At 39.0% G+C, this 11,453-nt stretch overlaps 1 protein-coding gene across 1 annotated transcript; it reads right to left on the bottom strand.

Moving 5' to 3' along the window:
• Positions 1-8,303: 8,303 nt before the first annotated feature.
• Positions 8,304-9,739, bottom strand: LOC149265244 (uncharacterized). Its single transcript, XM_089392466.1, has 3 exons — positions 9,491-9,739; positions 9,255-9,384; positions 8,304-9,114 (listed from the first exon to the last, which is right to left on the bottom strand). Exons 1-3 carry the CDS (start codon positions 9,621-9,623, stop codon positions 8,304-8,306), a joined length of 1,074 nt encoding a protein of 357 aa, XP_089248592.1. The 5' UTR covers positions 9,624-9,739.
• Between the last annotated feature and the right edge of the window lie 1,714 nt (positions 9,740-11,453).

Here is an 11,453-nt window from a genome sequence, read left to right as displayed (position 1 = left end):
TATATCGTACACACTTAAAACATGAATCATGAATGTTAATTGACTAAATTTAAAGGCTTAAACTCAGATAACATGCCCTCACACATGGGCCATTCTTACTCTATCTAAAACACTCACTAATTTTTCTTATTTATAATACCTAATATTTAAAAAACACCAAAAAAAAAGGAAAAGAAAAAGAAGAAAAAAGACAAATACCATTTAAAAAATTAAAAATTAATCTCTTCAAAATAAATATATGAATATCAAACTATTATTAATCTCCAATATAAATATATGAATCTCAAACGGCTTATAATATGTGTTTTGCGTTAAAATCTATTTTCGTTATCGATCTAATAATGCAAATACATAATGCGGGAAAAAAAATGTAAACTAACTTTTCATTAAAAAGCTATATATATTTTATTTCACATATAAGAGTATGCATCAAATTTATACCCTCCGGGCTTTGTGTATATGTCACATCCACACAATTGACTAATGCCACATCATCATGTTACATCATGGAAACTCCTATTTCCATTTCTATAAGAAAGTTAATGCACCCTGACATGTAAGGGGAATAGTGGGTGCCTTGCATTTATATTTCTGCCAAAGTTGATTTTGGCATGTTAGCAGCATAGTGGGTGCCTTGCATTTATATTTCTGCCAAAGTTAACTTTGGCATGTTAACAGCAAGGCACCCACTATTCCCCTTACATGTCAGGGTGCATTAACTTTCCTATGGAGGTAGAAATAGGAATTTCCTTACATCATTGCCCACAAAGTCATCAGACGGCCAGGACAAGACGACTTCGAAGGCGTTTTCTGACTATATACGACGATTCCCTTCCAAAACTCTATTCAATTGTTTCCTCCATTATCGTACGAGTAATTCGATATCAAATACAAAGAAGATCATTTATCGCGTAGATTCCACGGAGACTGAAATTCCAATCGGATAATAATTCCAATTTGATGTACGAGTAATTCGATATCAAATAGAAATATGGCAGTAGTGTTGGAAGAAACCAGCAATAAAAAAGGGCTTCTATTTTAATTTTTGGTGTTTGGAATATTTGCAAAAAAATCTATTTTTGTTTGAAACTAAAATTCCAGTGTCATAATAATTCTAATTCTAATTTAATGATAATAAAAATACTATAATTGAACGCCTAGTGATAGGAGGCTATTTGAAATTAGAAAATAATGGAAAATTTTGCTGGATTTTGATAAAATTGAACGGAAATTTGAAGTTTGGAATTTTAGTATCTTATATGTTTTTAATGGTGATAAATTCATTTCTACTGTTTAAAAACAATGGAAACAATCAAATAATTCCATTTCTACTGAAAAAAATACTTGGGAACGAAATTGTCCGACTCTGTAGACAACGACATAACTGAAATCCTTCGCAAAAACAATTGAAACACTCAAATAATTCCATTTCTACTGAAAAAAATTTACTTGGGAACGAAATTGTCTGACTCTGTAGACAACGCCATAACTGAAATCCTTTACAATGCATCTGCACTGTGTAAATTTAGACCATTAGTTTTATGAAGAAATATTATGAGTCGATCGATCGATTATGTTTCTTATGGGATTTCTCTACGGCCGTCGATCCCAAACTCGCTTGTATCAACTGTGGGCTTCCTTTTCTTTAATCGAGTTCATGAATCCATTCTACTTGTTGTGTGTTATCGAAGAAATCTATCATGTTAAATGCGTAATTTCAACGCAGCCGAAAACCACCAATCAAAACCACCTATCTTGTTCGCACCGCCTTTTGGCAAAGGCTGTTTTTCCTTGGAGCCCTCCGAACACTCTCACCTGCCGCCACGCGTGTCTTGTACGAACCCCCCAAAACCATTTTCCCCGGACAGTAAAGTTCGTTTGTTTTGCCCGAGGTTGGTGTGCGAACCTCGTTGGATCAGCCAAGTGATCTGGGCACGAAATCTCCGCCGTTGATCTCCGGAAGGTGCACGGGCCCATGTCAAATCGATTGTTGCGTGGAGTGAATGATTTTTCCGTTGACCGCCGTAGTGGAATCAATGGTCTTTAATGTGTCTTCGTAGATATTAGGTGGAGGCTTTAATTTTGATTATGGGCATATGTCCCATATGGTATACGTTTCATATTTTTTTTTTTTTTTACGGCACGTAAAGTTTTTTTTTATGTGTGTTAGTTGTATGTTTTAATAGGCATGTTTTTATGTGTTAATTTTTTCTATGTATGAAACACGGGAAGAAAATGTGTGTGTGTGTTCGCAGCAGCGAAATAGAACAGAGAGTTGTATGCACAATCATAAGGAACAGATTGTAATGCTCTTGTTAGGTATTGTAAAACAAAAGTGTAAGAAAACCATGTGTGGTTTTTGCACAAGCAGTGCATACAGAAAATGGTGGTGCGTGTTCCTTTTTTGTAACTCTGTAAGTTTTGTTTTTACAGCAGTATGTAAAAGTGTTTTACACCAGTAAATGTGAATGGAGGTTTTACAGCAGTAAAAGTTATTGGGAATTTTCCAACAGTGTAAATTCTTATATGAAGACAGAGTGAATTTTTTTTGTTTTAATGAATAGAAATCTTTTATGGTGAAATACTCTGTTCCTCAAAAAAATTAAGCTGTCTGTGCACAAGAAGATCCTGTGGAGGAAAAACAGAGCATTGCCTCTGTGTGTTTGAATTTATTTGGTTTTTGGTATTTTCTCCAATTAAAAATACCCAACAGTGGTATCAGAGCAAGGCTTAGGCTCTTTGTAGGAGACAAAGAAGCTGAAAGGAGAAGGTTGTTGCTGCAGCAAAACCTCTCAGGCAGTTAGAAGACTCAGACAGCGAAGGATTCAGGTATTCCCCAAAAGCATTTCTCTTGTTATTGTAGAAGACAGTCAGTTTTTAAAAAAAATCACAGTCAAGGATTTAAAACCATAGTTCAAGATGCAAGGAATGGCAAGCACAAGCATGGGTATGTTCAACACCCAGCTCCCACACTTTAATGGGAAGAACTATGACTATTGGTCTATAACCATGAGAGCTTTGTTCATCTCTCAAGATATATGGGAACTAGTAGAATATGGGTTTGAGGAACCAGCAGATGAAACTGAGTTCAATGCATTAACTCAGGGAGAGAAGGATCAACTGAAGCTCAATAGGAAGAAGGATGCAAAGGCCATTGTCTTGTTGTATCAAGCAGTGGACCAGAGTATATTCCCAAGGATAGCAGCAGCTACAACATCACATGAAGCATGGCAAACTCTCAAGACAGCCTATCAAGGCATGGAGAGAGTGAAGACAGCAAAATTGCAAATGCTGAGAAAGGATTTTGAAAACTTGAACATGAAGGAGTCAGATAACATTGACTCATTCTTCACTCATGTGATTGGTGTAATCACACAAATGAGAACTCATGGAGAAACAATTGAAGATAGAAGAATAGTGGAGAAAATATTGAGGGTCTTACCCTCAAGGTTCGATGCCATAGTCACCACCATTGAAGAGACAAAGGATCTCTCAAAATATTCAGTTGATGAGCTACATGCATCACTGATAACTCATGAGCAGAGGTTGAGTAGGAATGAAAACTCATCCCTTGAGCAAGCCTTCAAGACCCAGATGTCCTTTGGAAGAGGAAGAGGTCAAGGAAGAGGAAACCGAAGAGGAAGAGGCAGAAGCCAGAACAGAGGTGGAAGGAACAGCCCGGCAAATGCACAAGGAAGAGGCAGCAATCCAAATCAGAACCAAAGTCAAGGCAGCAACCAACAAAGAGAACAGTATCAGGCTCAAGGACAAAGGTATGATAAATCTAATGTTCAATGCTATTATTGCAAAAAGTATGGACATTATGCTAGTGATTGTAGAAAGAAACTGCATGATATGAACAGCAGACAAAATGCAAATGTTACAAGAGAAAACAGCAGCCAAGAAAATGTCCTGTTAGCTTGTAACATGGCTGAAACACATAGTCAAGACATATGGTTTTTAGACTCAGGTTGCAGCAACCATATGACAGGGAATGTAGCCCTCTTTTCAGCCTTAAATCAGAATTTGAAATCAGAGGTCACACTAGGAACTGATTGTAAAGTGTCTGTTATGGGAAAAGGGGAGGTAAAAATATTTACAAAACAAGGAGAAAGGAAAACCATAGCAGATGTATACTATGTCCCCGGAATGAGATGTAACCTATTGAGTGTTGGACAGCTTATCCAAAAGGGTTACAATGTTTATTTTGTAAATGATGTGTGCACCATCATGGATATACCACCCAGCAAAAGATGCATTGCTGAAGTGAAGATGACAAGGAACAGGATGTTCCCTCTCCGGATCAGGGCAGACATGAAGAACAAAAGGGAAATGGCAGCAGTCACCCAAGAGGCCTTCCAAAGCGTGCCAAAGGATGAGAACTGGTTATGGCACTTGAGATTCGGGCATCTAAATTTTGGAGGTCTAAATTTGTTGAGCAGAAAAGGAATGGTAAAGGGATTACCATTGATAGAGAAGCCGAACAGCCTTTGTGAAGGATGTATATTGGGAAAACAACATAGAGAGAGTTTTCCATCAGGGAAAAGCATAAGGGCAAAGGCACCCTTAGAGATTATCCACTCAGATTTGTGTGGACCAATGCAAGCTCCATCATTAGCTGGCAGCCTATATTTCTTGACATTCATTGATGATTTTACAAGAAAGACTTGGATATATTTCCTCAAGAACAAAAGTGAAGTCTTTGAGAAATTCCAAAACTTCAAAGCACTAGTGGAGAACCAAAGCGGGCTGCACATAAAAGTATTGAGAACTGATAGAGGAGGTGAGTATATCTCCAATGAATTCCTAAAGTTTTGTAGAGAAAATGGAATTCATAAACAGTTTACAACTCGGTACACCCCACAGCAAAATGGAGTTGTTGAGAGGAAGAACAGGACCATCATGGAGATGGCAAGGAGCATGTTGAAGGCAAAGCATTTGCCAAATGAGTATTGGGCTGAAGCTGTACATTGTGCAGTTTATATTTTGAATAGGTGTCCTACAAAGGCAGTCATGAACAAAGTGCCAGAAGAGGCATGGAGTGGGAGAAAGCAAGGAGTCACCCACATGAGAGTTTTTGGATGTGTGGCTTATGCACACATTCCAGATCAGCTAAGGAGGAAGATGGACAGCAAAGGGGAGAAATGCATCTTCATTGGATACAGTGATGAATCCAAAGCCTACAGGCTGTACATCCCATCTACCAAGAAGTTCTTTGTTAGCAGAGATGTTCAATTCATTGAAGAGGAAGCTTGGGATGGAAGCATAGAGAAAACAGTGAACATTAAAAGTTGTTTGTCTCATGATGAAGATGAAGAGGAGGTGGCTGAAATGAATCCCCAAACAGCAGCACCAATACAAGAACAGCAAGGTACACCATTGAGGATAAATGAAAGTGCTTCTCCAAGCACACCACAAGGAGGAAATTCAAGTGCATCTTCAAGCACTTGCACACCAAATGAAAGAGGTAAGAAGTTTAGAAATCTAAGTGAAATTTATGAAGAAGGAATGAATTCCTTATTTGCCTTGTTTTGTCATGTTGATGATCCTATTCATTTTGAAGAAGCTATTAAAGATAGAAAATGGATAGAAGCTATGGATGAGGAGATGAATGCCATAGGGAGAAACAAAACATGGGATTTGGTTGAGTTACCAAAAGGCAAAGAAGTCATTGGTGTGAAATGGATCTACAAGACCAAGAGCAATGCTGAAGGCAAGATTGAAAGGCATAAAGCAAGGCTGGTTGTCAAAGGCTACAAGCAGCAGTATGGGAGAGATTATGAGGAGACTTTCGCCCCGGTTGCAAGAATGGAAACCGTGAGAGCAGTGTTGTCCATAGCAGCTCAAAACAAATGGAAAGTCTACCAAATGGATGTGAAATCAGCATTCCTAAATGGAGTGTTAAAGGAAGAGGTCTATGTGGAACAGCCTCTCGGATATGAGAAGAAAGGTGAAGAGCACAAAGTGTGCAAATTGAAGAAAGCTCTTTATGGGCTGAAGCAAGCGCCAAGAGCATGGTACAGCAGGATAGATTCATATCTCTTGGATAATGAATTTGACAAATGTGAAGGAGAACCCACAGTCTACATCAAGGAAAAGGATGGTAAAATTTTAATTGTTGTCTTGTATGTAGATGATGTTATTTTCACTGGAAATGATAATTATCTTATTGAAAATTTTAAATCAGTCATGAAGAATGAATTTGAAATGACTGACATGGGTTTGTTGAGATACTTCTTAGGCATAGAAGTAGATCAAAATGAAAAAGGAATTTTTATATCTCAAGCAAGATATGTAAATCAAGTTTTGGGCAGATTTAAGATGGAAGAATGCAAGGCAGCAATCACTCCCACAGTGATGGGATTAAAGCTCAGCAGAGAGGACAGCAGCAAGGATTTTGATCCTAGCTTGTATAAAAGCATTGTGGGCAGCCTTATGTATTTAACAGCAACTAGGCCTGATTTAATGTATGCTGTTAGCTTAATTTCCAGATTTATGGAGAGGCCAAAGGAGGCACATTGGCAGGCAGCAAAGAGAATTTTGAGGTATGTCAAAGGCACCAAAATGTTTGGAATCTTATATCATGCCTCAGAACATTCAGATTTGGTTGGGTACACAGATAACGATTGGGCTGGAAGTGTAGATGATCGGAAAAGCACTTCCGGTTATGTTTTTAACATGGGTTCAGGAGCCATCTCATGGGCTTCTAAGAAGCAATCCATTGTAGCATTATCTACAGCAGAGGCAGAATATGTGGCAGCGACAGCAGCAGCATGTCAGGCAGTATGGATGAGAAGGATGTTGAGAAGCTTAGGCCAAGAGCAGGCAAAAGCGACAGTGGTCTTTTGTGACAATAGCTCAGCTATTGCATTGTCAAAGAATTCAGTGTTTCATAAGAGAACGAAACACATTGATACAAGGTTTCACTACATCAGAGAATTGGTGAGCAATGGAGAAATTGTCTTAGAACATTGCAGGACCCAGGAACAGGTTGCAGACATCTTGACAAAGCCACTGGTTCAGAAGAGTTTCGAATTTTTGAGGAAGTGTCTGGGTATGACAGAATGCCTAGCTGTTGAAATTAAAGGGGAGTGTTAAATGTGTAATTTCAACGCAGCCGAAAACCACCAAACAAAACCACCTATCTTGTTCGCACCGCCTTTTGGCAAAGGCTGTTTTTCCTTGGAGCCCTCCGAACACTCTCACCTGCCGCCACGCGTCTCTTGTACGAACCCCCCAAAACCATTTTCCCCGGACAGTAAAGTTCGTTTGTTTTGCCCGAGGTTGGTGTGCGAACCTCGTTGGATCAGCCAAGTGATCTGGGCACGAAATCTCCGCCGTTGATCTCCGGAAGGTGCACGGGCCCATGTCAAATCGATTGTTGCGTGGAGTGAATGATTTTTCCGTTGACCGCCGTAGTGGAATCAATGGTCTTTAATGTGTCTTCGTAGATATTAGGTGGAGGCTTTAATTTTGATTATGGGCATATGTCCCATATGGTATACGTTTCATATTTTTTTTTTTTTACGGCACGTAAAGTTTTTTTTTTATGTGTGTTAGTTGTATGTTTTAATAGGCATGTTTTTATGTGTTAATTTTTTCTATGTATGAAACACGGGAAGAAAATGTGTGTGTGTGTTCGCAGCAGCGAAATAGAACAGAGAGTTGTATGCACAATCATAAGGAACAGATTGTAATGCTCTTGTTAGGTATTGTAAAACAAAAGTGTAAGAAAACCATGTGTGGTTTTTGCACAAGCAGTGCATACAGAAAATGGTGGTGCGTGTTCCTTTTTTGTAACTCTGTAAGTTTTGTTTTTACAGCAGTATGTAAAAGTGTTTTACACCAGTAAATGTGAATGGAGGTTTTACAACAGTAAAAGTTATTGGGAATTTTCCAACAGTGTAAATTCTTATATGAAGACAGAGTGAATTTTTTTTTGTTTTAATGAATAGAAATCTTTTATGGTGAAATACTCTGTTCCTCAGAAAAAAAAATTAAGCTGTCTGTGCACAAGAAGATCCTGTGGAGGTAAAACAGAACATTGCCTCTGTGTGTTTGAATTTATTTGGTTTTTGGTATTTTCTCCAATTAAAAATACCCAACATATCAGGCATCGCTTAAATTGTGTGAGGATTGAATTTCCAGTTTGGTGATGATAAGATAGACTATAATTGAAATCTTTCAACCAAATATTAACAATATGTAAATTAAAGCATTACATTTCTTAAGAAATATTATGAAATCCATTACGTTTCTTATGGGATCTATCTATGGCCTGCCAACACAAACTGGCTTGTATTTCACCCCTTCCATTCCTCCTCGGATTCGGACAGCAGCAAGCCGAGCAATGGTGGGCTTCCCTTGTGTAAATGAAGTTCATGAATCCAGTCCACCTGTAGTGCGTTATTGAATAAATATTCACTTCCTTGATGGGCAGCATCGGTAAAACTGTCAATGCCCTGCAAACTGCTTTGATCAAAATACACAACTTCAAATTCATTCGTCCCCACCTCCAATGTAGCTGGTTCCCTGCAAAACTCTTCTGATACAGAATCTGATGGGCACGAGAGCACATTACAGTCAGGAGAAGATAGACCGTTCAAGCTCAATAAATTGTCAGGCAATCCTGCAAAATAATCGGAATGTGGGGATCTCTCAGACGCTATACTGGACAAGGAAAAGGTGCAGGTTCTGGCATTTGTTTCAACCAGCTTATCAGCTGCTGCAAATACAATGTTGTCCGAATCATCGACTATGATGAAGTCGTTCACTAGTCGGTCGCAACATGACTTGGTAGAGTTCATAGTTTTTATAACATTACATGATTTAAGGGCTCTATCTGGACTAAGATAACTGCAGCTATGACCGTAGGATCCTTTTAATCTTTCTATTTCCGGCTTTCTCACCACCGGTTTTATTCTTGTGGGAATGGTTTTGAACACAGGACTTTTTGGGCGAGGAGATTTTGACACGGTCTTCGGATTTTCATTTTTCCTACTGTTATGGTGAGATTGTGTCACTGATAGCATCTTCTTGTAGAGATGACTGTTCCAGTAGTTCTTGATTTCATTGTCTGTTCGCCCAGGCAGTCGTCCTGCTATCAGCGACCACCTGCATGCACACATAAAAATAACATACATCTAACGTATATCGCATGAACTTCTTACTATGACATTAATAATTCCTAACTCCAATATGGGGACTGGATGAATTCTGTCGAGTGAATAAATGTTAAGTCAATCTCAACTTACCGGTTGCCGAGGAGACGATGCAGGCGAATAATGAGGTCCTCCTCATCAGGGGAAATGTTTCCGCGTTTAATGTCGGGACGAAGATAGTTGAGCCAACGTAGTCTGCAACTCTTTCCACACCGAATAAGTCCTGCAAAACAAATTCTCTCCACTAATTTATCTAGCTTCCCAGTAAACATTTGTATCTGTATTTACTATTGATACATTACTACTTTCAGAGATTTGCTGAGATTCACCTGCTTTTTTGGGGAGATTTGTCCATCCACCATCGCCATGAATTCGAATGTACTCGGACAAAATCACATCCTCCTTGGAAGTCCACGCCCCGCGGTTGAGCCCTTCTTTCGAGCAGCAAGGAGATCTACCCATCTTGGATACTCTTCGTCAGTAACTCAACGGCTGATGATATTTTCTTGCTGCGCACAGACCTTGTTTTTCTCCTTTGCAAACGTTGAGTATATATAGAAAAAAATTGATTATCCCTTCTCAAATTAGTTACTGTGTAAATATTTGGTTACTGATGAAAAACATGTGACCTCAAGAATATTGATGCAGATTTTCAATGGTCGAAATTTAAGGGCTATCAAATTGTATTTAACCATGTTCCTGATGTCCGCTCAGAAAGTGGGCCCGTTGAAAAATAACGCATTGTATGCATAAGATTTATGCTTTTCTGGGCATCAATGATTCACAGCTTGGATGGTGATTAACAGTGGCTAATCTAATTAGCTACAGTGAACAGAGCAGAGTCAATTAAAGTTTGTTTCAATGGACAATGCGCGCCTGCAAAGTCTGCACTGCACTCTCTCCCGAGTTTCAAGTAATAATGATAACGAATGTGCATGGTTAATAGTGTTGAGACTGATGGGTGGGTAGTGCTTGGTCTTACGGCCAATGGTAGATGAAGCCTGCACCCTGCAGGCATTAGAGACAAAGATGCAATAGTCGGAGATTGGAAATAATTGACAGTGCCGAACATGAAGCTTGCAGGCATTAGGGACAAAGATGTAATAGTTGGAGATTGGAAATAAAAGACTATGCGGTCTCCCACCATCGCTTTTCACGTCAAGAAATGGATACAACGGAAGAGTGATATCGTCTCGCCAGAAAAAGTAACGCGGTAGCCGGGACATATTTGTAATATGGAGGGGAAAGTACGGATAATGCAGTATCCAATTTTTATAATATGCTGAAATTTATACCGCTCAATTAAGACGATGCCTCTGATCAGTTCGAGACTGGAAAGAAACCAAAGTGTGCCAGCCATTATTGGTTTTCACGTCAAGAAATGGATACACCGGGTGATATATTTCTAATTTAGGTCGCAAAGTACTGATCATCGAGTATCCAACTTGAATAATATGCTGGAATTTATACCGTTTAAGATGATACCTTTGATAAGACGATGCGGGACCCCGGAATATATTGTGAAGGCACCCCGACAGTTCTTTTGGTTATGTTACCTCCAAAAATTGTCCTGCTCAAGGACCTTCATGTGATCATTGCAAACTAAGGTTCCCAAGATTGAAAAGGAGTGTATTATGTTTCAAATATAACTCCCCGTTAGGGTGACTCTGGACACCAGCATTTTTTTCCAATCAGTAAAAAAAACGTTTCTATTACTTTGCTGTAAAGGAAATACATTGATCACTTGAATGAGGTGGATTCAAAATAACATTTGAGACATTACAGTAGATGAAATTTAAAACATTCAACAAGATCATTAAGTATTCGAACGCTCACAGGATGTTGCAATTGAGGAGCAAAATTGGCGAAAGCAGTACAAGAGTCCATCCTCATGAAGATAGAGCAGGATTCAAGAGAATGTGGAGAAAACATATGCTAGAGACCTGTAAAATTTTAGACATCCTCTTGTGGGCACCAAACAGAGGATATCTCAGACAATCAATAACATGTAGAATCAAATACGAAAACGGAGTGTGCAGAACATGAGACCTTCCTTCGGTTGTGGATCAGAAATTTCGTGACTTCTGACAGAGTGACCAGAATTGGATTCTTACTATATTGGATGCAGAATGGATCAGATGAAATGGTCGGAAAAGAGTCCTGTGAGAATGTGGAGGAGAGTTTCATGAGAGCCAACAATCCCACTGAAAATTTGTTTAGAGGTCGAGATGACCCGACTCCTGTAGACTGTTATGCAGAAAAGATTGGAAGTAGATTCGGTTGGGATCCAAA

The sequence above is a fragment of the Pinus tabuliformis genome, chromosome 6 (assembly GCF_031772625.1).
Source record: "Pinus tabuliformis cultivar Carrire ecotype Pingquan chromosome 6, CPIR1, whole genome shotgun sequence".
NCBI lineage: Eukaryota > Viridiplantae > Streptophyta > Pinopsida > Pinales > Pinaceae > Pinus > Pinus tabuliformis.
This window is presented reverse-complemented; position numbering and strand designations above follow the sequence as displayed.

What these genes read in the sequence shown, in the direction of transcription:
- LOC149265244 (XM_089392466.1), bottom strand. Translation starts at nt 9,623, where the DNA reads ATGGGTAGATCTCCTTGCTGCTCGAAAGAAGGGCTCAACCGCGGGGCG. An exon ending in AAATCTCCCCAAAAAAGCAG is followed by an intron (nt 9,385 to 9,490) that starts GTGAATCTCAGC and finishes TTTGTTTTGCAG; the next exon opens with GACTTATTCGGTGTGGAAAG. An exon ending in CATCGTCTCCTCGGCAACCG is followed by an intron (nt 9,115 to 9,254) that starts GTAAGTTGAGAT and finishes GTGTGCATGCAG; the next exon opens with GTGGTCGCTGATAGCAGGAC.